Below are 20,209 nucleotides of genomic sequence, written 5' to 3' on the forward strand. Positions count from 1 at the left end.
TTGATGGGAGGTATAAAAAATGATACGAGTTTATCACTTAAGTTGGGTTTCGCGTTCAAAACAAATAACTTTTGTAAGAAGAAAAATTACACTGTTTGCGAACCGGAAATGAAACAGTATTTTTTGTCCCGGGTATCCCGGGATTTTCGAGATTTCAAAAATAATATCCCGGGAATCGGGAAATCCCGAATTTTCCTAAATCCCGGGATTTTTGTCCCGGGATGGAAACTCTAGCAGGGACTATGTCCAACGGCTTGACGATCCCTCCCCAGGCCATCTGCGAGTTGTGGCGCCTGCCTAGGATGTGGTGGGGTTTGACAGTGGGTCCTGTTAAACCTCTATAAAAAGCTGCATGTATCCGCAAGTAGGCTCCGCCAAAGCGACCGTGTGCCGCTCAAAGCGCACAAGCCCAAGTCCTGGTGTTAGGTGGAACGTTAAACAGCCCTGACACGACGGCCCTCCGACGAGACAGGAGGTTTGCGCAGGCCCAATAAGCCGCCTTTAAAAACAACCATTACGAACGACATAGAAAATAATACGACTCGATACAATCGGCAACGACCTAGGCGACGAATACAGGATCACGATTGGAAGCTTGGAACATGGAACTGCAATTCGCTAGGCTTCGCAGGTTGCGACAGGATAATCTACGATGAATTACATTCCCGCAACTTCGATGTCGTAGCGCTGCAGGAAATCTGCTGAACAGGACAGAAAGTGTGGAAAAGCGGGCATCGAGCGGCTACCTTCTACCAAAGCTGTGGCACCACCAACGAGCTGGGAACCGGCTTCATAGTGTTGGGAAAGATGCGCCAACGCGTGATTGGGTGGCAGCCAATCAACGCAAGGATGTGCAAGCTGAGGATAAAAGGCCGTTTCTTCAACTATAGCATCATCAACGTGCACTGCCCACACGAAGGGAGATCCGACGACGAGAAAGAAGCGTTCTATGCGCAGCTAGAGCAGACATACGATGGATGCCCACTGCGGGACGTCAAAATCGTCATCGGTGACATGAACGCTCAGGAAGGAAGGGAGGAAATGTATAGACCGGTCATCGGACCGGATAGTCTGCATACCGTAACGAACGACAACGGCCAACGATGCATAAACTTCGCAGCCTCCCGCGGAATGGTAGTCCGAAGCACTTTCTTCCCCCGCAAGAATATCCACAAGGCCACATGGAAATCACCTAATCAAGTAACGGAAAACCAAATCGACCACGTTTTAATCGACGGCAAATTCTTCTCCGACATCACGAACGTCCGCACTTACCGCAGTGCGAATATTGAATCCGACCACTACCTCGTTGCAGTATGTCTGCGCTCAAAACTCTCGACGGTGATCAACACGCGTCGGAGTCGTCCGCCGCGGCTAAACATTGGGCGGCTACAAGACGGTAGACTAACACAAGACTACGCGCAGCAGCTGGAAGTGGCACTCCCAACGGAAGAGCAGCTAGGCGCAGCATCTCTTGAAGATGGCTGGAGAGATATTTGATCCGCCATTGGAAGCACCGCAACCGCTGCACTAGGCACGGTGGCTCCGGATCAGAGAAACGACTGGTATGACGGCGAATGTGAGCAGTTAGTAGAAGAGAAGAATGCAGCATGGGCGAGATTGCTGCAACACCGCACGAGGGCGAACGAGGCACGACACAAACGGGCGCGGAACAGACAAAACTCGATTTTCCGGAGGAAAAAGCGTCAGCAGGAAGATCGAGACCGTGAAGAGACGGATGAACTGTACCGCGCTAATAACGCACGAAAGTTCTATGAGAAGTTGAACCGTTCTCGTAAGGGCCACGTGCCACAGCCCGATATGTGCAAGGACATAAACGGGAACCTTCTTACAAACGAGCGTGAGGTGATCCAAAGGTGACGGCAGCACTACGAAGAGCACCTGAATGGCGATATGGCAGACAACGGTGGCGGTATGGTAATGAACCTAGGAGCACGCGCGCAGGACACAGGACGACTTCCGGCTCCAAATCTCCAGGAAATCCAGGAGGATATTGGCCGGCTGAAGAACAACAAAGCCCCTGGGGTTGACCAACTACCAGGAGAGCTATTTAAACACGGTGGTGAGGCACTGGCTAGAGCGCTGCACTGGGTCATTACCAAGATTTGGGAGGAGGAAGTTTTGCCTCAGGAGTGGATGGAAGGTGTCGTGTGTCCCATCTACAAAAAGGACGATAAGCTAGATTGTAGCAACTACCGTGCAATCACATTGCTGAACGCCGCCTACAAGGTACTCTCCCAAATTTTATGCCGTCGACTAGCACCAACTGCAAGGGAGTTCGTGGGGCAGTACCAGGCGGGATTTATAGGCGAACGCTCCACCACGGACCAGGTGTTCGCCATTCGCTAAGTACTGCAGAAATGCCGCGAATACAACGTGCCCACATATCATCTATTCATCGACTCCAAAGCCGCATATGATACAATCGATCGGGACCAGCTATGGCAGCTAATGCACGAACACGGTTTTCCGGATAAACTGACACGGTTGATCAAAGTGACGATGGATCGGGTGATGTGCGTAGTTCAAGTTTCAGGGGCATTCTCGAGTCCCTTCGAAACCCGCAGAGGGTTACGGCAAGGTGATGGTCTTTCGTGTCTGCTATTCAACATCGCTTTGGAAGGGGTAATACGAAGAGCAGGGATTAACACGAGTGGTACAATTTTCAATAAGCCGTCCAGCTGTTTGGCTTCGCCGACGACATAGATATTATGGCACATAACTTTGAGAAGATGGAGGAAGCCTACAATAGACTGAAGAGAGAAGCGGATCGGACTAGTCATCAACACGTCGAAGACGAAGTACATGATAGGAAGAGGTTCAAAAAAAGACAATGTGAGCCACCCACCGCGAGTTTGCATCGGTGGTGACGAAATCGAGGTGGTAGAAGAATTTGTGTACTTGGGCTCACTGGTGACTGCCGAAAATGACACCAGCAGAGAAATTCGGAGACGCATAGTGGCTGGAAATCGTACGTACTTTGGACTCCGCAAGACGCTCCGATCGAATTGATTTCGCCGCCGTACCAAACTGACAATCTACAAAACGCTCATTAGACCGGTAGTTCTCTACGGACACAAGACCTGGACGATGCTCGTGAAGGACCAACACGCACTTGGAGTTTTCGAAAGGAAAGTGCTGCGTACCATCTATGGTGGGTTGCAAATGGCGGACGGTACGTGGAGGAGGCGAATGAACCACGAGTTGCATCAGCTGTTGGGAGAACCATCCATCGTTCACACCGCGAAAATCGGACGACTGCGGTGGGCCGGACACGTAGCCAGAATGTCGGACAGTAACCCGGTGAAAATGGTTCTCGACAACGATCCGACGGGCACAAGAAGGCGAGGTGCGCAGCGGGCAAGGTGGATCGATCAGGTGGAAGATGACTTGCGGACCCTCCGTAGACTGCATGGGTGGCGACGTGTAGCCATTGACCGAGCCGAATGGAGAAGACTCTTATATACCGCACAGGCCACTTCGGCCTTAGTCTGAATAAATAAATAATAATGATGTCCTGATGTTCTGGACCAAATTTCAGCCAAATCGGTCAACGTTTGGGCGGTGCTAAACTCGTTGGAAGTTTATATGGTTGTGTCGTCCAACTGCAATTCACTGTTTTTGGATGTTTCTGCATACATTTTTGCATATAAACTTCCAACGAGTTTAGCACCGCCCAAACGTTGACCGATTTGGCAGAAATTTTGTGCAGAGCATCAGGGTATTAAATAAAACCGAATAAGAGGGCGGCCCATCCAAAATTGAAAAAAGTTTTTCCCATACTAATTTGAGCCACCCTACTGATCAGCTATATTTTGTATAGAATACTAGTAGATCGATCCATATAATGCTCGAGTATGTTGTTAATTTATAATTAATGTCAATCTGTGAGTTTTTTTTTCCACGCCGTACTTTAGATCATTTTTTTTGCGATCGCATTAGGTTTCCTCCCAACTCGCGCTACCGTGGGGCATCGAAATCGGTTCACTTAAGCACCTTAGTATATGAAAAAGTCATTAGAAAATAGGAATCGAATGTAAATAAAACGTTTGTCACTGATACAGGAGCATGAAGGCTTCTAGTTTTGAAGTGTTTCACATTTACTCATTAAAAACTACGAAAAACATTATAAAATCATGGATAAAATCTACTACTCATGACTCGAAATCCGTCCACTGTGGACGGATTTCGAATCAAAGGATCAAAATCCGTACAGCTATTATTCAACTAAATATTTAAATTGAAGCGTTCTGATTGACTAAACTACCACTGTAAATAGTTCGATACTATTAGCAATTAAAACACAGTTACTTTTGGTGCAATTATGCTCTACCCGAAAACAAAATGACGGCAAAAACTCCGCATTTAGTGGGTGGCGATTTGTTTTTGATTTTTGCTGTTTTAATTTCAAAGCCTTCTTTCCATTTCTTACTGCCAAGTATCTGATTAGGATAAGATAAATTATTCCTACTACCTTTAACACCCTTTAATTCATTGATATTGCCTCAAAGGAAATGCGAATTCATTTTTATAAATAGAGAAAGAAGATAGAAGAAGAAGATGAGAAGGAATAGTATTGGAAAGAATGGATTTATTTTCATTAATGTGAATCTCCCATTACTAAAGCCCCCTACGAAAAGCGCCTTCTTCCGACGCCCGCTTGTTTGCCGCCTCCAGCTTTAATGCCATGCCACCGGTTTGTCTCGCTTCGTTTCGTTTAGGTCCGGTGCGGTCTGTTCGGTTTGACGCGCGTGTAGTGAATGACTCGCGCACGGCAGGCATTGCTTCTTTTATACAGAAAGAAAATCTTGTGGTAGGTCGAAATGCCCGCGTAACTTACATCACTCTGATGTCCGTGTTGGGAATGCACGAACGGGATTGGATAGAATTGAATTTTTTACTGGATTTGAGAAGAATTAAAAATTTCAATGGTTTATCGTAAATAATCTTGCGTTTCAATAAAATTAACAAATTGCTGGAGAGTTTCCAAGTTGAATGATATATAAATCTTCAAAATCGTTTGGAAGATAAAGGTGCTAATAAAGATCAAAATTTTACACGATCCCTAATTTTAGATTCTGATTTGACACCCAGTACTTCGGGTAAGACGTTGTCCAACGTAAAAAAAGTGGGGATCGGATCTGAGAAATAGACCTTTATCGTCAAAAATTGTTTATCGTTTTATTGTTTCAGTCGATTCTTTGGCTTATTAAAGGTCAACTTTCCTAATGAACCCATATTTATTGAAGCTTCTAACTATTTTAAAAATTGAAAACAAAAACCGAAAAAGTGCTGCGTGTGTATCGGTTTGAAAAAATCATCCGATGTTCGTTTAAAGTCGGGCAAATGTTAGGACAATCTTGAAAAACAGTACTTTTTCGATTTTTTGTTTTAAACTTTAAAAATACTTAGAGGCGTCATACTTTATAGTCATAGTATACTTTATCACTACATTAGTTGCTTCGGATTACTTTTGCCTAATTTACCCTATTCAACATGGAATTACCATACTCTCGCATGAACCGCTGGAGCATGCCAACGCTGCGCGCCAAGTTGCAGCGAGACATTCACCCACCCACTTCGATCCACGAGACGACACACCGCCCAGCCGTGAAACCCTTTCGGTGGTATCCTGGTGGTTATTGTGTTGGGGTCACCAACACAACTACGAGCACCCGGATGCCACCCACCCAGATTGTTATTGAGTGGTGGTATTGAGTTCACATGCCAGAAGAAAGGGTGGGCCTACCATCATTCTTGATGAAGAATTTGAAGTGGTCCCAGGGCAAGCTGGGAACACACATTACGCGGTTGAGGAGGTAGCGAACACTTGTGCTGACTGCACTTGACAACTTTTGGTCATGAATATGGATAGGTTACTTACGGTGGTGAGTGGGTATTTGAATTCTTGGATTGAGCAGGGACTGATTAGAGCTGGAAATGGGAAACTAGGTCCGAAAACATTATATTTGAGTTTATATACTGTATAGTTGGTAGTATGGTGCTGTCATGTAACATTAATTACTTTAAAAATTATACGTTTTTGCTTTTGGGATAAATTTAGAAATCTGTACCTCACATTAAAAAAAAATCATCAAACGTGAACCTCTGGTGTTTTCACATAGCCGTAATAAAAACCCAGCTTCCAACGCTCACTCGCAGAATCATGAACTTCTCGAGAGCTACACGTGGCGGCGCATAGAAAACCGTCTGACGACGGTTACTTTATCACCGTGTACGGATGTTACAATTAGTGTACGTGCATGTCTACGCTACGTGTGTGAATACAAATGAAAGCTCGAAGCTACCGTCAGCTGGAGTACATAAGAGCTACTAAAAGCTAGTATTGATTGAAAATCATACCGTTGTTGTTGTTGCACTGGAAGCTGTAAAATGCGACGGGCGATAAATGGAAAAATAGGTGGGAAATGTCTCGCAAGCCCGCTCTATTGTAAAAGAAACACCCTCTCAGAATCTGTATATCAAATACATATATGCTTCCAATGTGTCACAAAAACTGCTTAAAACGTAATTAATAATGAAAGTTTCGTTAACTCTTTCAATGAGGATTCACGGACAAGGCGAAATCCCCGGAGTAAAATGCTGCTCTACGTGTGCTTTATACTAATGAAGCAGAAAGAGTGTAATAAAAACAAGTCATCCCTTTTCACTGTTGCTGTCAACGGAAGGGTTAGGTTAAGTGTGAAGCATCATCACATTATGAGTATCTGAAATACTCATAATTTATCATCAAACATTGGGTTACCTTTCCACGATGATTAGGCTCTGGTGAAAAAGGCACATAAACTTACTAGTATTAAATCATTTTCTGGGCTTCTTTGTAGCCGCTAAATACATTACGACTAGCAAGTAGCTCAGTTTTCTAGCGATTTCTCCAGTAGCTTCTTCAACAATTTCAGAAGACCTAATTTTAATAACTTTTGATAATTTCTCAAGAAGTTTCACGCAATTTAATCGTAAGTTCGTCTTCTTCTTCTTCTTCAATGGCACTACTTTCCGACTGTAACTTGGCCTGATTTTCAACTAAGTATTGATTGAAAGCTTTTCTTTACCCGCCATTGCATGAGTATGTATCTTTGTGTGGCAAGTACAATGGATACACTATGCCCAGGGAGTCGAGAATATTTCCAACCCGAAAACATCCTAGACTGGACCGAGAATCGAACTCGCCATTAGTAACATGGATTTCATAAACTGACACAGTTGATGATGGTGACGATGGATCGGGACAGGGGCAGTTTGAGGGGCATTCTCGAGTCCCTTCGAAACGTAAAGATCCGAGATCCGTTCAACTATTTGGTTTTGCCGACGACATTGATATTATGGCACGTAAATTTAAGGAGATGGAAGAAAATTACATCAGGCTGAAGAGGGCAGCAAAGCGGATCGGACTAGTCATCAACACTTCGAAAACGTGATACATGATAGAAAAAGGCTCAAGAGAGGACAATGTATGCCATCCACCACGAGTTTGCATCAGTGGTGTACTTGGGTTCTCTGCCCTTATATCATTGATAGATTTATTCTGGTTTAATAGCCTACTCGAAGAGTAAATCGCTATCTCCAAGAACGTTATGAAGCCATAATTGCTACTTGGATGGTGACCTCCAATAATGATACCAGCAGAAAAACTCGGAAACGCATCATGGCAGAAAATCGTACGTAACTCCACAATAACTCGCAATACCTCACTGACTATCTACAAAACGTTCATTAAAAAGGTAGTTCTCTACGGACACGAGACCTGGACGATGCTTGTAAAGGATCAACGCTCACTTGGAGTTTTCGAAATAAAAGTGCTATCGCTACGTATCATCTATGGTGGGGTGCAAATGGCGGACGATACGTCGAGGAAGCAAATGAGCCACGAGTTGCATCAGCTGTTGCGAGAACCATTCATCAGACGACTGCACTGAGCTTGGCACGTAGCCAGAATGTCGGACAGTAATCTGGTAAAATTGGTTCTTTACAATGATTCGACGGGAATAAAAAGGCGAGATACCAAGCGAGCAAGGTGGGTCGATCAGATGGAGGACGATTTACGGACCATCGGCCCTTGCGGATAATAATGATAACTTATTCAGATGATCACACGAGAAAAAATCTGTTCCCCGAAATGGGTTCATGACTTCAGGAATCCAGTAGTTTTTCAAGGAATGAAATCACACCATGAACTTATTTCGTTATTTTATGAACTAAATCATGATTTCATATATTATTTTTATATAACGCATCCAATGCGTCAATGCGAAAATATGCATTTTTTGGCAAAACTTTAGAAAAAAAAGGTTTTTCCACAAAATTGTTTGGAATAGGCCATCATTATGGTGCTTTCAAAAAATAAGGTGATTAAACATCAAAAAAAAAAATCGGAATACTTACATGTAATGTTCTACAATGTTGTAGCGCAGCCTATTCCAATCAATTTTGCCATAAAAACGTTTTCTGTAGCTCTTATGTTGGCTGATTTAGAGTAATTTCATCTACTTGGATTAGGGTGTCTCTCAAAAAATTGTAATTTTGATCTACTTTTTTTTTGTTTTCGACTTTTTTTGGAAAGTCGTTTTCGGAAGACTTTTAGGGCTCAAAAATGCAACTTTTGATTGCCGTCAAAAGTTATAATCGTTTTTCTATCAAAATCACTTTTTTTTTCCAAAAGTTGACATATCCTATTGGGGCAGACTAAGAAAATAAGTTTACACGTCATTCGAAAGAGCAACTCATATTTTTTATTATATACGAAAAAAGGGAGATATGTTATTTTTTTAACTCAATTTTTATCAACTTCACTAAAGTAATTTTTTTTTCAAAAAAAAATGATATAGCTCGACAACGTAAAAAGATACAGACGATGTTCTTATAGCAAAACTCGCGTTTTGAAAAGCGCCTTAAGGCTTCAGATGGTGACATTCGTAAAAAATAAAAAAATAAGCAGATCAAAAAAATTTTTTTTAGGGACACCCTAATCCTAGTAAGTGAAATTGCTCTCAATAATTGAGCTTCAGAAAAAGTTGATATAGCAAAGTTGATTGGAAAAAGCTGCGCTAAAATTTGGTAGAACATTTTATATCAATATTCCGGAAAATAAAAAAAAACGCAATTTAATAAAATGGGCCACCCTATTTTTTGATAACTCTCAAACAAGGGCCCAAGTATCTAGAACATTCCGTAGATTTTTTTTTTAACCTTCCGCAACTCGGTTCAACTTTCATGGCACGAGAACTCGCGTGTTGTAAAAAGTACAAAAGTCTTTTCCTAAAAATAGGATAAATCTGAATTCCTTCATAAGTCATCAATCAAGAAAAAGAGAAACGATGATACTTTGCAGTATCACACGCCGCAGCTGGTCGGACGCTCGGTGGCAAGCGAGCCTCTATTGTCGTTGCAGAAGCAAACCCGTTTCAATACGACAAATAGAAGCACATGTTTATGACACCTTAAAGTGGAAAACTTTACTATGTGTATCAACATTAAACATATTTTCCAAAAAAAGTGGGAACTACAACAGTCCGAAAATTTGTTATAATGAAGTCAATTCAAATGATATCCACGTGATTTTTTCGGAAAAAATAAAGAGGATATATACTCTCATTGAGGACATTTTTTAAGTCCAATGGAGCTTCTGCTGGCTCTCCGGAAGATCCGTAACCAACGGAACACCGGTGATAATAGTCAATTTTCTCAATAAATGACGCGATGTTTCTTATAACAATTCTACAAACCCTGGAGTAGTGAAAAAAAATCTAAATCCTTCTTTAATCCCATGCAACCCTAAGAGTCAAGAAAAAAATTGATTTGGTATTCGCCCACTGAGCGGCGCTAGTGAGCATGAGCATGAGCATGACTGACCGCCCACGGTTGCTACTCCGTTATTGCCAGGTCAGCTGATATTACACAGAGAACCAACAGATGATGTTTGGGACTAACATCTTCCTCAATGTGTAAAATCTGGTGACCCAAAATCAAGCAATACCAGCGCCGGCCGTGTCCGAATGCAGGTCAATTGGGGAATAGGTAGGTAGGGAATAGGTAATGACGTGATACTCGCTTTGATGGAAGCCGACGAGTCATCTGCACTTCCACGAGAAATCTGTTTTGGAAAACAGTTTGCCGTGTGTAACGTGTAGTTTGATGAAGTTTAAACAAAATTACAATCGAACGCGCACTAGTTAATTGACTTATCGACCGCACTTAGCAGAACAAAATATTTCGATGATCGCGCGAACACTCTGCGTACTAACAGAAACACGATAAAACACGCACTATTTTTTTATTTGTTAATTAATGTAATTATCCGCACGACGCAGAGCCAAATATATCAATTATTGCGCGATCGTTCTGCTTATTAGAGGAAACCTGATCGGACGCGGAATTGATTGAATTGATTTCGCCGCCTCCAAGAATATGGCCATTCGCAGCACCTACTTCCAGCACAGCGTCCCGTATCGGTACACCTGGAGATCACCACTGCAGACAGAATCACAAATCGACCACGTTCTGATTGATGGACGGCACTTCTCCGACATTATCGACGTCAGGACATATCGTGGCGCTAACATCGACTCTGACCACTATCTGGTGATGGTTAAACTGCACCCAAAACTATCCGTCATCAACAATGTTCGGTACCGACGACCGCCGCGGTACGACCTAGAACGACTGAAGCAACCTGATGTCGCCACTGCATACGCGCAGTATCTCGAGGCAGCGTTGCCGAAGGAGGGTGAGCTCGATGGGGCCCCTCTTGAGGACTGCTGGAATACAGTCAAAGCAGCCATTAACGACGCAGCGGAGAACAACGTCGGGTATATGGGTCGAAGTCGACGGAACGATTGGTTCGACGAAGAGTGCAGACAGATGCTGGAGGAGAAGGACGCAGCGCGGGCGGTCGCGCTGCAGCAAGGTACCCGGCAGAACGTGGAACGTTATAGACGGAAGCGGAGACAGCAGACCCGCCTTTTTCAGGAGAAGAAACGCCGCCTGGAAGAAGCGGAGTGTGAGGAAATGGAACAGCTGTGCCGTTCTCAAGATACACGCAAGTTCTATCAGAAGCTCAACGCATCCCGCAAAGGCTTCTTGCCGCAAGCCGAAATGAGCCGGGATGAGCAAGATGCGGACGGACGAACGTGTGGTGATCGAAAGGTGGAAGCAGCACTACGAGGAACATTTGAATGGCGCTGAGAGTACAGCCATTGAAATTCAAGGCAGTGGAGTAGATGACTACGTCAATTCAGCAGACGATGGAAGCCAACCAGCCCCCTTGAGGGAAGTTAAGGATGCCATCCTACAGCTAAAGACCAATAAAGCAGCTGGTAAGGATGGTATCGGAGCTGAGCTCATCAAGATGGCCCCGGAAAAGCTGGCCACTTGTCTGCACAAACTGATAGTCAGAATCTGGGAAACCGAACAGCTATCGGAGGAGTGGAAGGAAGGGGTTATATGCCCCATCTACAAGAAAGGCGACAAACTGGAGTGTGAGAACTTTCGAGCGATCACCATCCTTAATGCCGCCTTCAAAGTGATATCATCTTCCGTCGTCTGTCACCATTAGTGAACGAGTTCGTGGGAAGTTATCAAGCCGGCTTCGTTGACGGCCGCTCGACAACGGACCAGATCTTTACTGTACGGCAAATCCTTCAAAAATGCCGTGAATACTAGGTCCCAACGCACCATCTGTTCGTTGATTTCAAGGCGGCATACGACAGTATAGACCGCGTAGAGCTATGGAAAATTATGGACGAGAACAGCTGGGAAGCTTACCAGACTGATCCAAGCAACGGTGGATGGTGACCAAAACTGTGTTCGTTCGAATCACGCCGGGGACTAAGACAAGGTGATGGACTTTCGTGCCTGTTGTTCAACATTGCGCTAGAAGGTGTCATGCGGAGAGCCGGGTGTAACAGCCGGGGTACGATTTTCAACAGATCCAGTCAATTTATTTGCTTCGCGGATGACATGGACATTGTCGGCCGAACATTTGCAAAGGTGGCAGAACTGTACACCCGCCTGAAACGTGAAGCAACAAAAGTTGGACTGGTGGTGAATGCATCGAAGACAAAGTACATGCTAGTGGGCGGAACCGAGCGCGACAGGGCCCACCTGGGAAGCAGTTTTACGATAGACGGGATACCTTCGAGGTGGACGAGGAATTCGTCTACCTCGGATCCTTGCTAACGGCTGACAACAACGTTAGTCGTGAAATACGAAGGCGCATCATCTGTGGAAGTCGGGCCTACTACGGGCTCCAGAAGAAACTGGACTTGCAAGCACTCGGAGTATTCGAGAGACGGGTGCTTAGGACTAGAGGTGTGCGCCGCCGCGCCACGCCGCCGCCGCCGAAAGTTTTTGGCACGCCGCCGCCGCCGGCAGTTTTGCATCGGCGCGCCGCTGTTTCAAATTTGTCACGCCGGTGGTTTATAATTTTCCACGAATGCCTAGGGGGAGGAGGCTATAGCCCCTTCATCTATTTATCTAGTTTGAGCTTCTTTTCAAAAATTTTCGAACATTGTAGCACCTCATTAAGCTATCTTAGCGGTAATGTGATAAAGTCGATCCAATCACCTAAGGCAATTGCGGATCAATCACACTCATCCATATTCTTTTTTTCTCAAGCACGTGCTTTCTGCTGTAGTCCATAGTATCGAAGTATGTTTGTTTACTAGCCGATGAATGCTACAACGACTCAAATTGATGGCGTATGGCTAAGGCCGTTAAACGTCTAAGGGCCGTTTTCTTCACCTCCGCTTAACTCTTAAGCGGAGCTTACCCATACGTTTAAACCTGGTTTAAGCACTAAGCGAAGGTGAAGAAATTGGCCCTAAGTGTAGTAACGCTCGACTTTGTCCCGTGCACTGAAAGGATAATATGTAACGGTCAGGTAACCACCGGTAGGCAAAATGTTTACAGATTTCATAAATATTTCTATTTCAAATGAAAAGAAAAATGCAACATTCCTCCAGGGATTCCGTCGGAAATGCTCCAAGGATTTCGATGAGAATCGTTTAGTGATTCCGACGGGAATGTTCCAAGCATATCGAAAAAAACCTCCAGAGATTCTGAAGGCAATCCACCAGGGATTCCAATGAGAATCTTATGAATATCCTTCAACCTTTAGGAATTTCGACTTCCTGGAATATTCCAGGAATTTGAACGGGAATGTTCCAGCGAATCTGACGGAAATGTTTCAGAGATTACAATGAGAATCTCTTAGAGATTCCGAATGGAATCCTCCTGGAATTCCGACGAGAATATTCTAGGAATTCTGACGAGAATGTTCCTGGAGTTCCAACGGGAATATTCCAGAGATTCCGTAAGAAATCCTTCAGGAATTCCAACGTGAATTTTCAGGGATTTCGTAGGCAATGTTCCAGGGGTTTAAAAGCAAATCGTCGAAGGACAAACGCACTCTGTCGAGTGATCCTGAAGCAAATCGTCGAGGGACTTCGTATCAATCCTTCAGAGATTCTGTAATGAATTCTCCAGCGATACCAAAGGGCCGAATGACTCTTTCTGCCAAACAGGATTTTCGGCCAAGTGATCTACACAGTTAGAAAAAAATACCTAATACTTAATGTTAAATAGAAACTAACCTACAGTCAGGTAAATTTTACTCAACTTTTGTAAACATGAGATTACTTAACGTTGGGCTCCCACACTTTATTGCCCTTGTTGAGCGATTTTGCTCTTTATTTAATGACAACAAAGGGAAGAGGGAGGGAGATGCAAGAGAAAAAAAAGTACCTCAAATTAGGTACTTTTTTCTAACCGTGTAGTCGATCAAATGACTTTTTTGGACAAACGACCATTTCGGCCAAATGACTTTTTCAGCCAAATAAGCTGTTATGGCAAACAACTTTTTCGGTTAAATTACCAATTCGGTCTAATGAGCCTTTCGGCTGATAGTTACTTTCCGCCAAATGTTATTTTCGGTCAAACCATTTACACCTAATACCGTTTCGGACAAACGTTTAATTCGGTCTAATGGAATTTGGCTAGATGACCTTATTTGGCCTTATGTCGCATAGGCAAAATACGATTTTTGGCCAAACTGTTTTCCGTTGTATACCGTTTTCCCCAAACTTTCATGTCGGTAAAATACAATTCGGCTTGATAATTTTCAACTTAACGTATTATTCGGCCAAACGGCTTTTGGTAAATGATTTTCAGACAAACGACCCTTCCGCTTTTTTAATAGTTTTCCATTGAATTTCCGAAGAATTTTTGATGGACAATTTAAAAAATTCCCTGTAAAAATACAAACACATTCATTCAAAAGATCTGATATTTTGAAAGATCTGATCTGAAAACCGAACGGTTTTCCGTAATTTTTTTTTAATTTCGCAAAAATTCACCGTGGAAATTCCGAAGAATTTTCTATGGAAAATTAAAAAACTCCATGCAAATTCCAATGAATTTCCTTTTAAAATTCCGAAGAATTTGCCGTTGAAATTCAATTTTTATTCCTCATTTTGAGCATACTCCTGCGGAAAATTTTAGGAATTTTCTGTGTAAATTTTAAAGAATACTCAACAGAAACTTTCAGTGGATTTTCCGAACATTTTCCTATAGAAACTTGAAACAATTTTCCTTAGAAATTCTAAAGTACTTCTTTGAAATTTCCAAAGAATTCTCATAACTTCATAGTAGTTGCCATGGAAAATCCGATAATAATTTTCAAATGAATATTTTGGAGAAGCTCAGAGAATTTTCGGGAGAAGTTCATCAGATTTTTCTGTCGAAATTAAAAAGAATCTTCCGTTGAAGTCTTGAAAACATCCTGAAAAAATGCAAAAAAAAATCTTCGAGAAATTATTGTAAAAAATCTCCACGCCGATTCACGCCGTCGCCGCCGCCGGCTAAAATGGCTTTCGGCGTGACGCCGAAAACGCCGCCGCCGCCGACAAAAATTCTAACAAACGCCGCCGCCGCAGATTTTCAGACCGGCGCACACCTCTACTTAGGACCATCTTTGGCGGCGAAGAATGAACCATGAGCTCGCCCAGCTCTACGGCGAACCCAGTATCCAGAAGGTAGCTAACGCCGGACGGGTACGATGGGCAGGGCATGTTGCAAGAATGCCGGACAGCAACCCTGCAAAGATGGTGTTCGCTTCCGATCCGGCAGGTACGAGACGACGTGGAGCGCAGCGAGCGAGATGAGCAGACCAGGTGCAGAACGACTTAGCGAGCGTGGGGCGTATCCGAGGATGGAGAGATGCGGCCTTGAACCGTGTATTGTGGCGTCAAATTATTGATTCAGTGTTATCTGTTTAGATGCAGACTAAATAAATGAATGAATGAACCTCATTGAGGTATTTTTAGGAATTTGGATGGCCTTTATAAGTATAGCATACTTGTCTACTTAACTTAGACGAGGTATTGATTTGGTTTTCAATATCTCTCGAATACCTGAAGTAGTTAATGACTAGTAGTAATCAATGACTACTATTTTAGTATTATTGTAACAGAACTTAGCATTCAAATGTTTGCGAACAGATGAACTGTATAGAACTACCATTTTCACGGATGTTCTAGATTTGCGGAAAGTCCGTCTGGTAGCCACCTGCAACCATTGCAGAGCAAAATCTGTGAATTAACACTAAGACTACCGTCATAAATGGATCAGAAAAAATTTGCTCTACTCTTGGACGAACTATCGTTCCGATTTTTTCGGAAGGCCGTCTGGTGGCCACCTGCAGTTATAGCTGAGTAAGAACTCTGAAATATCTACAAAAAATTGCGCTGCTCTTGGGGCAACTTCACAAAATGACCATTTTTACAGATGTCTGGTGGCTACCTGCTGCGGTCAAAGCAGAGTAAGAACTGTGTATTAACTCTAAGATCACTGTCAGAAATTGCTTAGAAAAAATACGCTGCTGTAGGACGATATTTCCAAAATGATCATTTTTACGAACGTTCCGGGTATTCCGGAAGGCAGCCTGGTTGCAACCTGAGCCTTTTAATTAACTATATTTACCCGATCCTTTTATCGAATCACTTATCTTTTCAATTGACGAAGAACTAATTTTTTGAGGAATACATGGTGGCAAATTGGTCAACTGACTAAAAAGATATTTCATTTTTACTCAATGTGTTGTACTTTTTACAACAATGCGAGTCCTGGAAGGATAAAAAGATATCACGGATAAAAATAATTAAATTAACGACCATTGGCTGTCATTGCTAAAAATGGTGTGCATAACTTGTTATAGAACCCTCCACTCGTATCAAAAACATCTTTTTCCAGCTTCCAACATAAACAGGTATCTATTAGTACAATTGTTCTAATGATCTCTAACTTATTATACAATCCGTTACCCAGATCAAGTATTAAGGTTCCGCATTCCTCATCGGTTCACAAACACCTATAATGTAACAATCCTATATAGTTCTACGCCTGAACAATGCCCACAAAGACAACGCCCGGCAACTTGCCCACAAATTAAAACCATCGGAATTTCCCAATTCCTGAAATATTTTCCCAGCCTTCCACACCTGCATCCACCCAACGTGTCGTCGTAGTAATACCTCATTCATTCACAACAAACTTTGTATGCATTCTCTCTGTCTTTACTTCCAGGGATAGACTCGACCCGACAAACAAATCAGTGACGGTGGTGAAGAATCCGTGTGGGTCCGTTATGGGTGGAAAGTGATTAGCATATCTCAAGTGTTGTTTCGTTGATACGCCGCGCCGCCACACGTCGTCGTCGTCGTCAGGAAAATGACCGTCAACCAAGGAATGTGTGTTCGTGCTCTGCCGTTGACGGGAATACAGCAAACATATCTCCAGTAGCTGGTGGAAGAGTATAAAGTGCAACCGAAGAAAGAACCTAAATCGATAAAGGATATATAAATAGCTTTGTGTCGGTGGTGGTGAAAATGGCCGAGGGCGGAAATCACAAGGAAAGATAGGTCCTCGAAAAGCAACATATTCAACGGTTTTCATGCCACCAAATGCAGTGCGACGAAATGGTGCTCGCATTGACTGCGACCAGTGCGGCGATAAAAATAGTTACAAATAGCTGAATTGGCTTTTGTGGTTTAAAATAGAGTCAATCATGGATTGCTGTAGCAGTAATTACATGGATTTCAGACATTCTATGAATAATAACTTTTGCTATCCGTACTCGCCCAGCATGATAAGAAGTGCGTCACCATATCCACTCCCCCCAGGGAGTGGTAGCCGCTACGGATCCGATTACCGCGGTGGCTATTACGAGGCCAGCAGCTTCGATAAATATTATGGCGGTTATCTTCCTCCATCCGGGTCTGGCCCTGCGTACGCTGGAAACTATTACGGAAGCTCGTATTCGTCCTACCGAGAGCTGGCCTACAACGAATACTACCATCCATCGTCACCGTCTTCGCATCCTTTTCCTGGGCCTGTGCCCGGAAGCTTCCATGGACCGCACATGTTCAATCGACATCAATCGCTTCCGCTTCCGTTTCAGCGAGAATCCTATTATCATCAGAGAGATCACCATCCATATGCTGCAGAGAACTTCAGTAATTTCTCCAGTAATCCTTACAAAAGAGCAGATTCTAACCATGCCAGCAGCGGCAGTACAACAAACTCAAGTACGGGCAATAGCACGACGGTAAACGGCAGTTGCAGCAGTCCCAGCAGCAGCAGCACTGCTGGAGAAACCCCCTTGTACGGCTACACGCATAGCCCAGATTATTCGGCACAATCCTATAATTCCGGCAGTAGCCCAAATCATCCCCATCACCATCGGCATCATCCGCTCCCACACCCGAGTCCCGGCGAAGGAGGTGGAAGCAGCTATACCCCATCCACAATGCCAAATGCAACAGGTACGTAGATTTTCCAGAATGACCACCCCAAACAATTCGGTAGGGAGAGAGCACGTGGGCGAGTGAAAAACTGCGATACATAGTCTGAACACATAGCCTCACGTGTTTGTGTTGGTACGAAAATTTCGAAGGAAAAATGTTCACTACCAATACACGTTTACTCGAAAACAAAAACATTGAGGTTCCCATTCTAAGTATTTGAGGATTTCCTTTCGCAGAAAACCATCATTGCTTTCACATTCAAAAAGGGGGAGAGATTGGTCTTCCCACCATAAACACATTCATAGGCCGAACGATGCGTTATCTGTTGTTTGTTGGTGTCGGTGTTGGCTGTTCATCATTTCCAACAACCAGGAAAGCTCCGTTATATACTATCAAACAAGCCGTAAGATAGGGAAAATGGTTGTAAATGCATCACTGGGGTTATATTTTGGGTTGCGATAAAAAATATTTCTCGATATATTTTTTTAAATTATTGTTCCATATCTTTCCATACAACGAAATGGCGAACCTTTTGCCGGTGATAACAACATCATCTAGCGAGCAAAGAGGAATCTAAACGTGTTTTCTTCTTGTTTATTCTAGCTAATCTTCCTGCCAATTTACAGTGACAGTCATACTGTTGAAAAGTTTTCATACGACACTGCAGGGATGTCCATACTTTTCTGAATAAATCGATCATCAACAGATCGATTTTTTTTTCTTTTACACTTTCGATAATACAGAAAAATAAATTGTGATCCGACTGCTCCAATAGAAGCTGTTCCGCATACAAGAAAATGCTTGCGGCGCGTTAGAAAATATTGATTCAATTTCTTTTGAGTCGAAAATAATTGCAAGCATTAGCTAGTTTTTCGCAAGATTTTTTATCCATAGTTGCCAGCATCCAAGTGCTAACATATATGCGTGGAAAGCAATGTTTAGTTTTTAATAAACCACCAGAAATTTGCATCACATGCAGGTGTTCTCAACAGTTTTTACTTTTCTCGAAAAATGTATTTGATGTTAGTTAAGCAGGAAGGTTTTCGCAACTTCACCTGCCAAAAATGCCAAAAAAAATCCGAGGGGGGAAGACAAAATAGTCCTTAAATATTTGTATCGGCCTTAAAAGAAATCATATGGACTCGGTGGCCAAACTTAGTTTTATTTACATATTGCATTATTTACAGCAATTCAAGCAATTTGGAGGGCTTTGCTTCTTAACTGTTCAAACTGATCGATTTTTTTTTTTTGGAAAACTGCTTTTTCAGGATTGGTCATGTTAGGCAGGTGGTGGCCAAAACCGGTACAATTACCCTCTATCAAAATCAATTTGATTCATTAACGAATTCCCCCCAGAAGTACTTGAATTATTTTCTACGTTCGTATATGTTTAAACCGTGTGATCAATTTGGTTGACTGCAAACTGAATAGCTAGTTTGCAGTCAGCCAAATTCCGAATTTTCATATTGCGTTTTAGTTAGTTTCACGAACCCGTCTTTACTCAAAATTTTCATTTAGGTTTTACTGTCCTACTGTCAAATTTCAGCTGGATTACTGCCACATTCTAAATTAATTTGAGTGCGATTTTGTTGGTTTTTCACGGCTGTTGTATTTTGTGTTCAAATCCTACCATGATTCAATCAGAAAAACAATCTTAGAAATGTGAGTTAAAAAGTGACAAGGGATATTTCAAATAATTTTGTGAATAAACAGATGAATAAATAGATTCAAAATGTTTCATATTTGTAAATTTATTGAGTATTTTCAGAGCGTGATATCATTTTTTTTCTCAGTAAAAGTTAGGGTATCCAATCATGGTTTAAACCAAATGGCGGGTTTCAGATGAGCCGTCAAAACAAAGTTGATTTATTTCATTAAAGGGACATGTTACAACTGCGATTTCTATTTTATATGGAAGCTTAGTTCATTATCTTTCTAAAACATCCTGGGTGCACATATTTATGCTTAGTTTCATTGAAAGAAATTAATAATTACATAACTTTGATTCGTACCATGGTTTGAACTACACTGTTCATGGTTTGAACTAAATTCGTACCATGTTTTGAACTATTGCAGCAGCCAGCAGCTCCTAAATATAATACTAATCACATGCATGATACGCTGAGGAAATCTATAGAAAAGCAAATTTGTTATACTGTTCACCTTCGCGCATTAGATTAGTAACTCGAAACGTGTGAAAATCGTCTAAATTATCAATATGAAAATTGCGATTTTTTCATATTGGAAATGTAAACAAAATGCTCCAGCTAGGCGCATGCAGCGCTCCTAGCGGACAGCAGCTTCAAGTTCAAACCATGGTACGAATTTAGTTCAAACCATGATCAGTTTTTACCTTGTATAAATGTTAC

The 20,209-nt window shown here is 42.6% G+C and overlaps 1 protein-coding gene across 2 annotated transcripts in view; it reads left to right on the plus strand.

Annotated features, from left to right (window-relative positions):
• The window catches only part of LOC134204145 (LIM domain-containing protein A-like), a 119,065-nt gene that overhangs the window by 4,798 nt on the left and 94,058 nt on the right, over positions 1-20,209 (plus strand). For both annotated transcript variants that reach the window (XM_062678969.1, XM_062678970.1), the window contains exon 2: positions 16,621-17,858. In XM_062678969.1, coding sequence (XP_062534953.1) covers positions 17,102-17,858 — 757 coding nt within the window. In that variant the 5' untranslated portion in view covers positions 16,621-17,101. The remainder of the gene's footprint in view (positions 1-16,620; positions 17,859-20,209) is intronic.

This window comes from Armigeres subalbatus, unplaced genomic scaffold, assembly GCF_024139115.2.
Source record: "Armigeres subalbatus isolate Guangzhou_Male unplaced genomic scaffold, GZ_Asu_2 Contig423, whole genome shotgun sequence".
NCBI lineage: Eukaryota > Metazoa > Arthropoda > Insecta > Diptera > Culicidae > Armigeres > Armigeres subalbatus.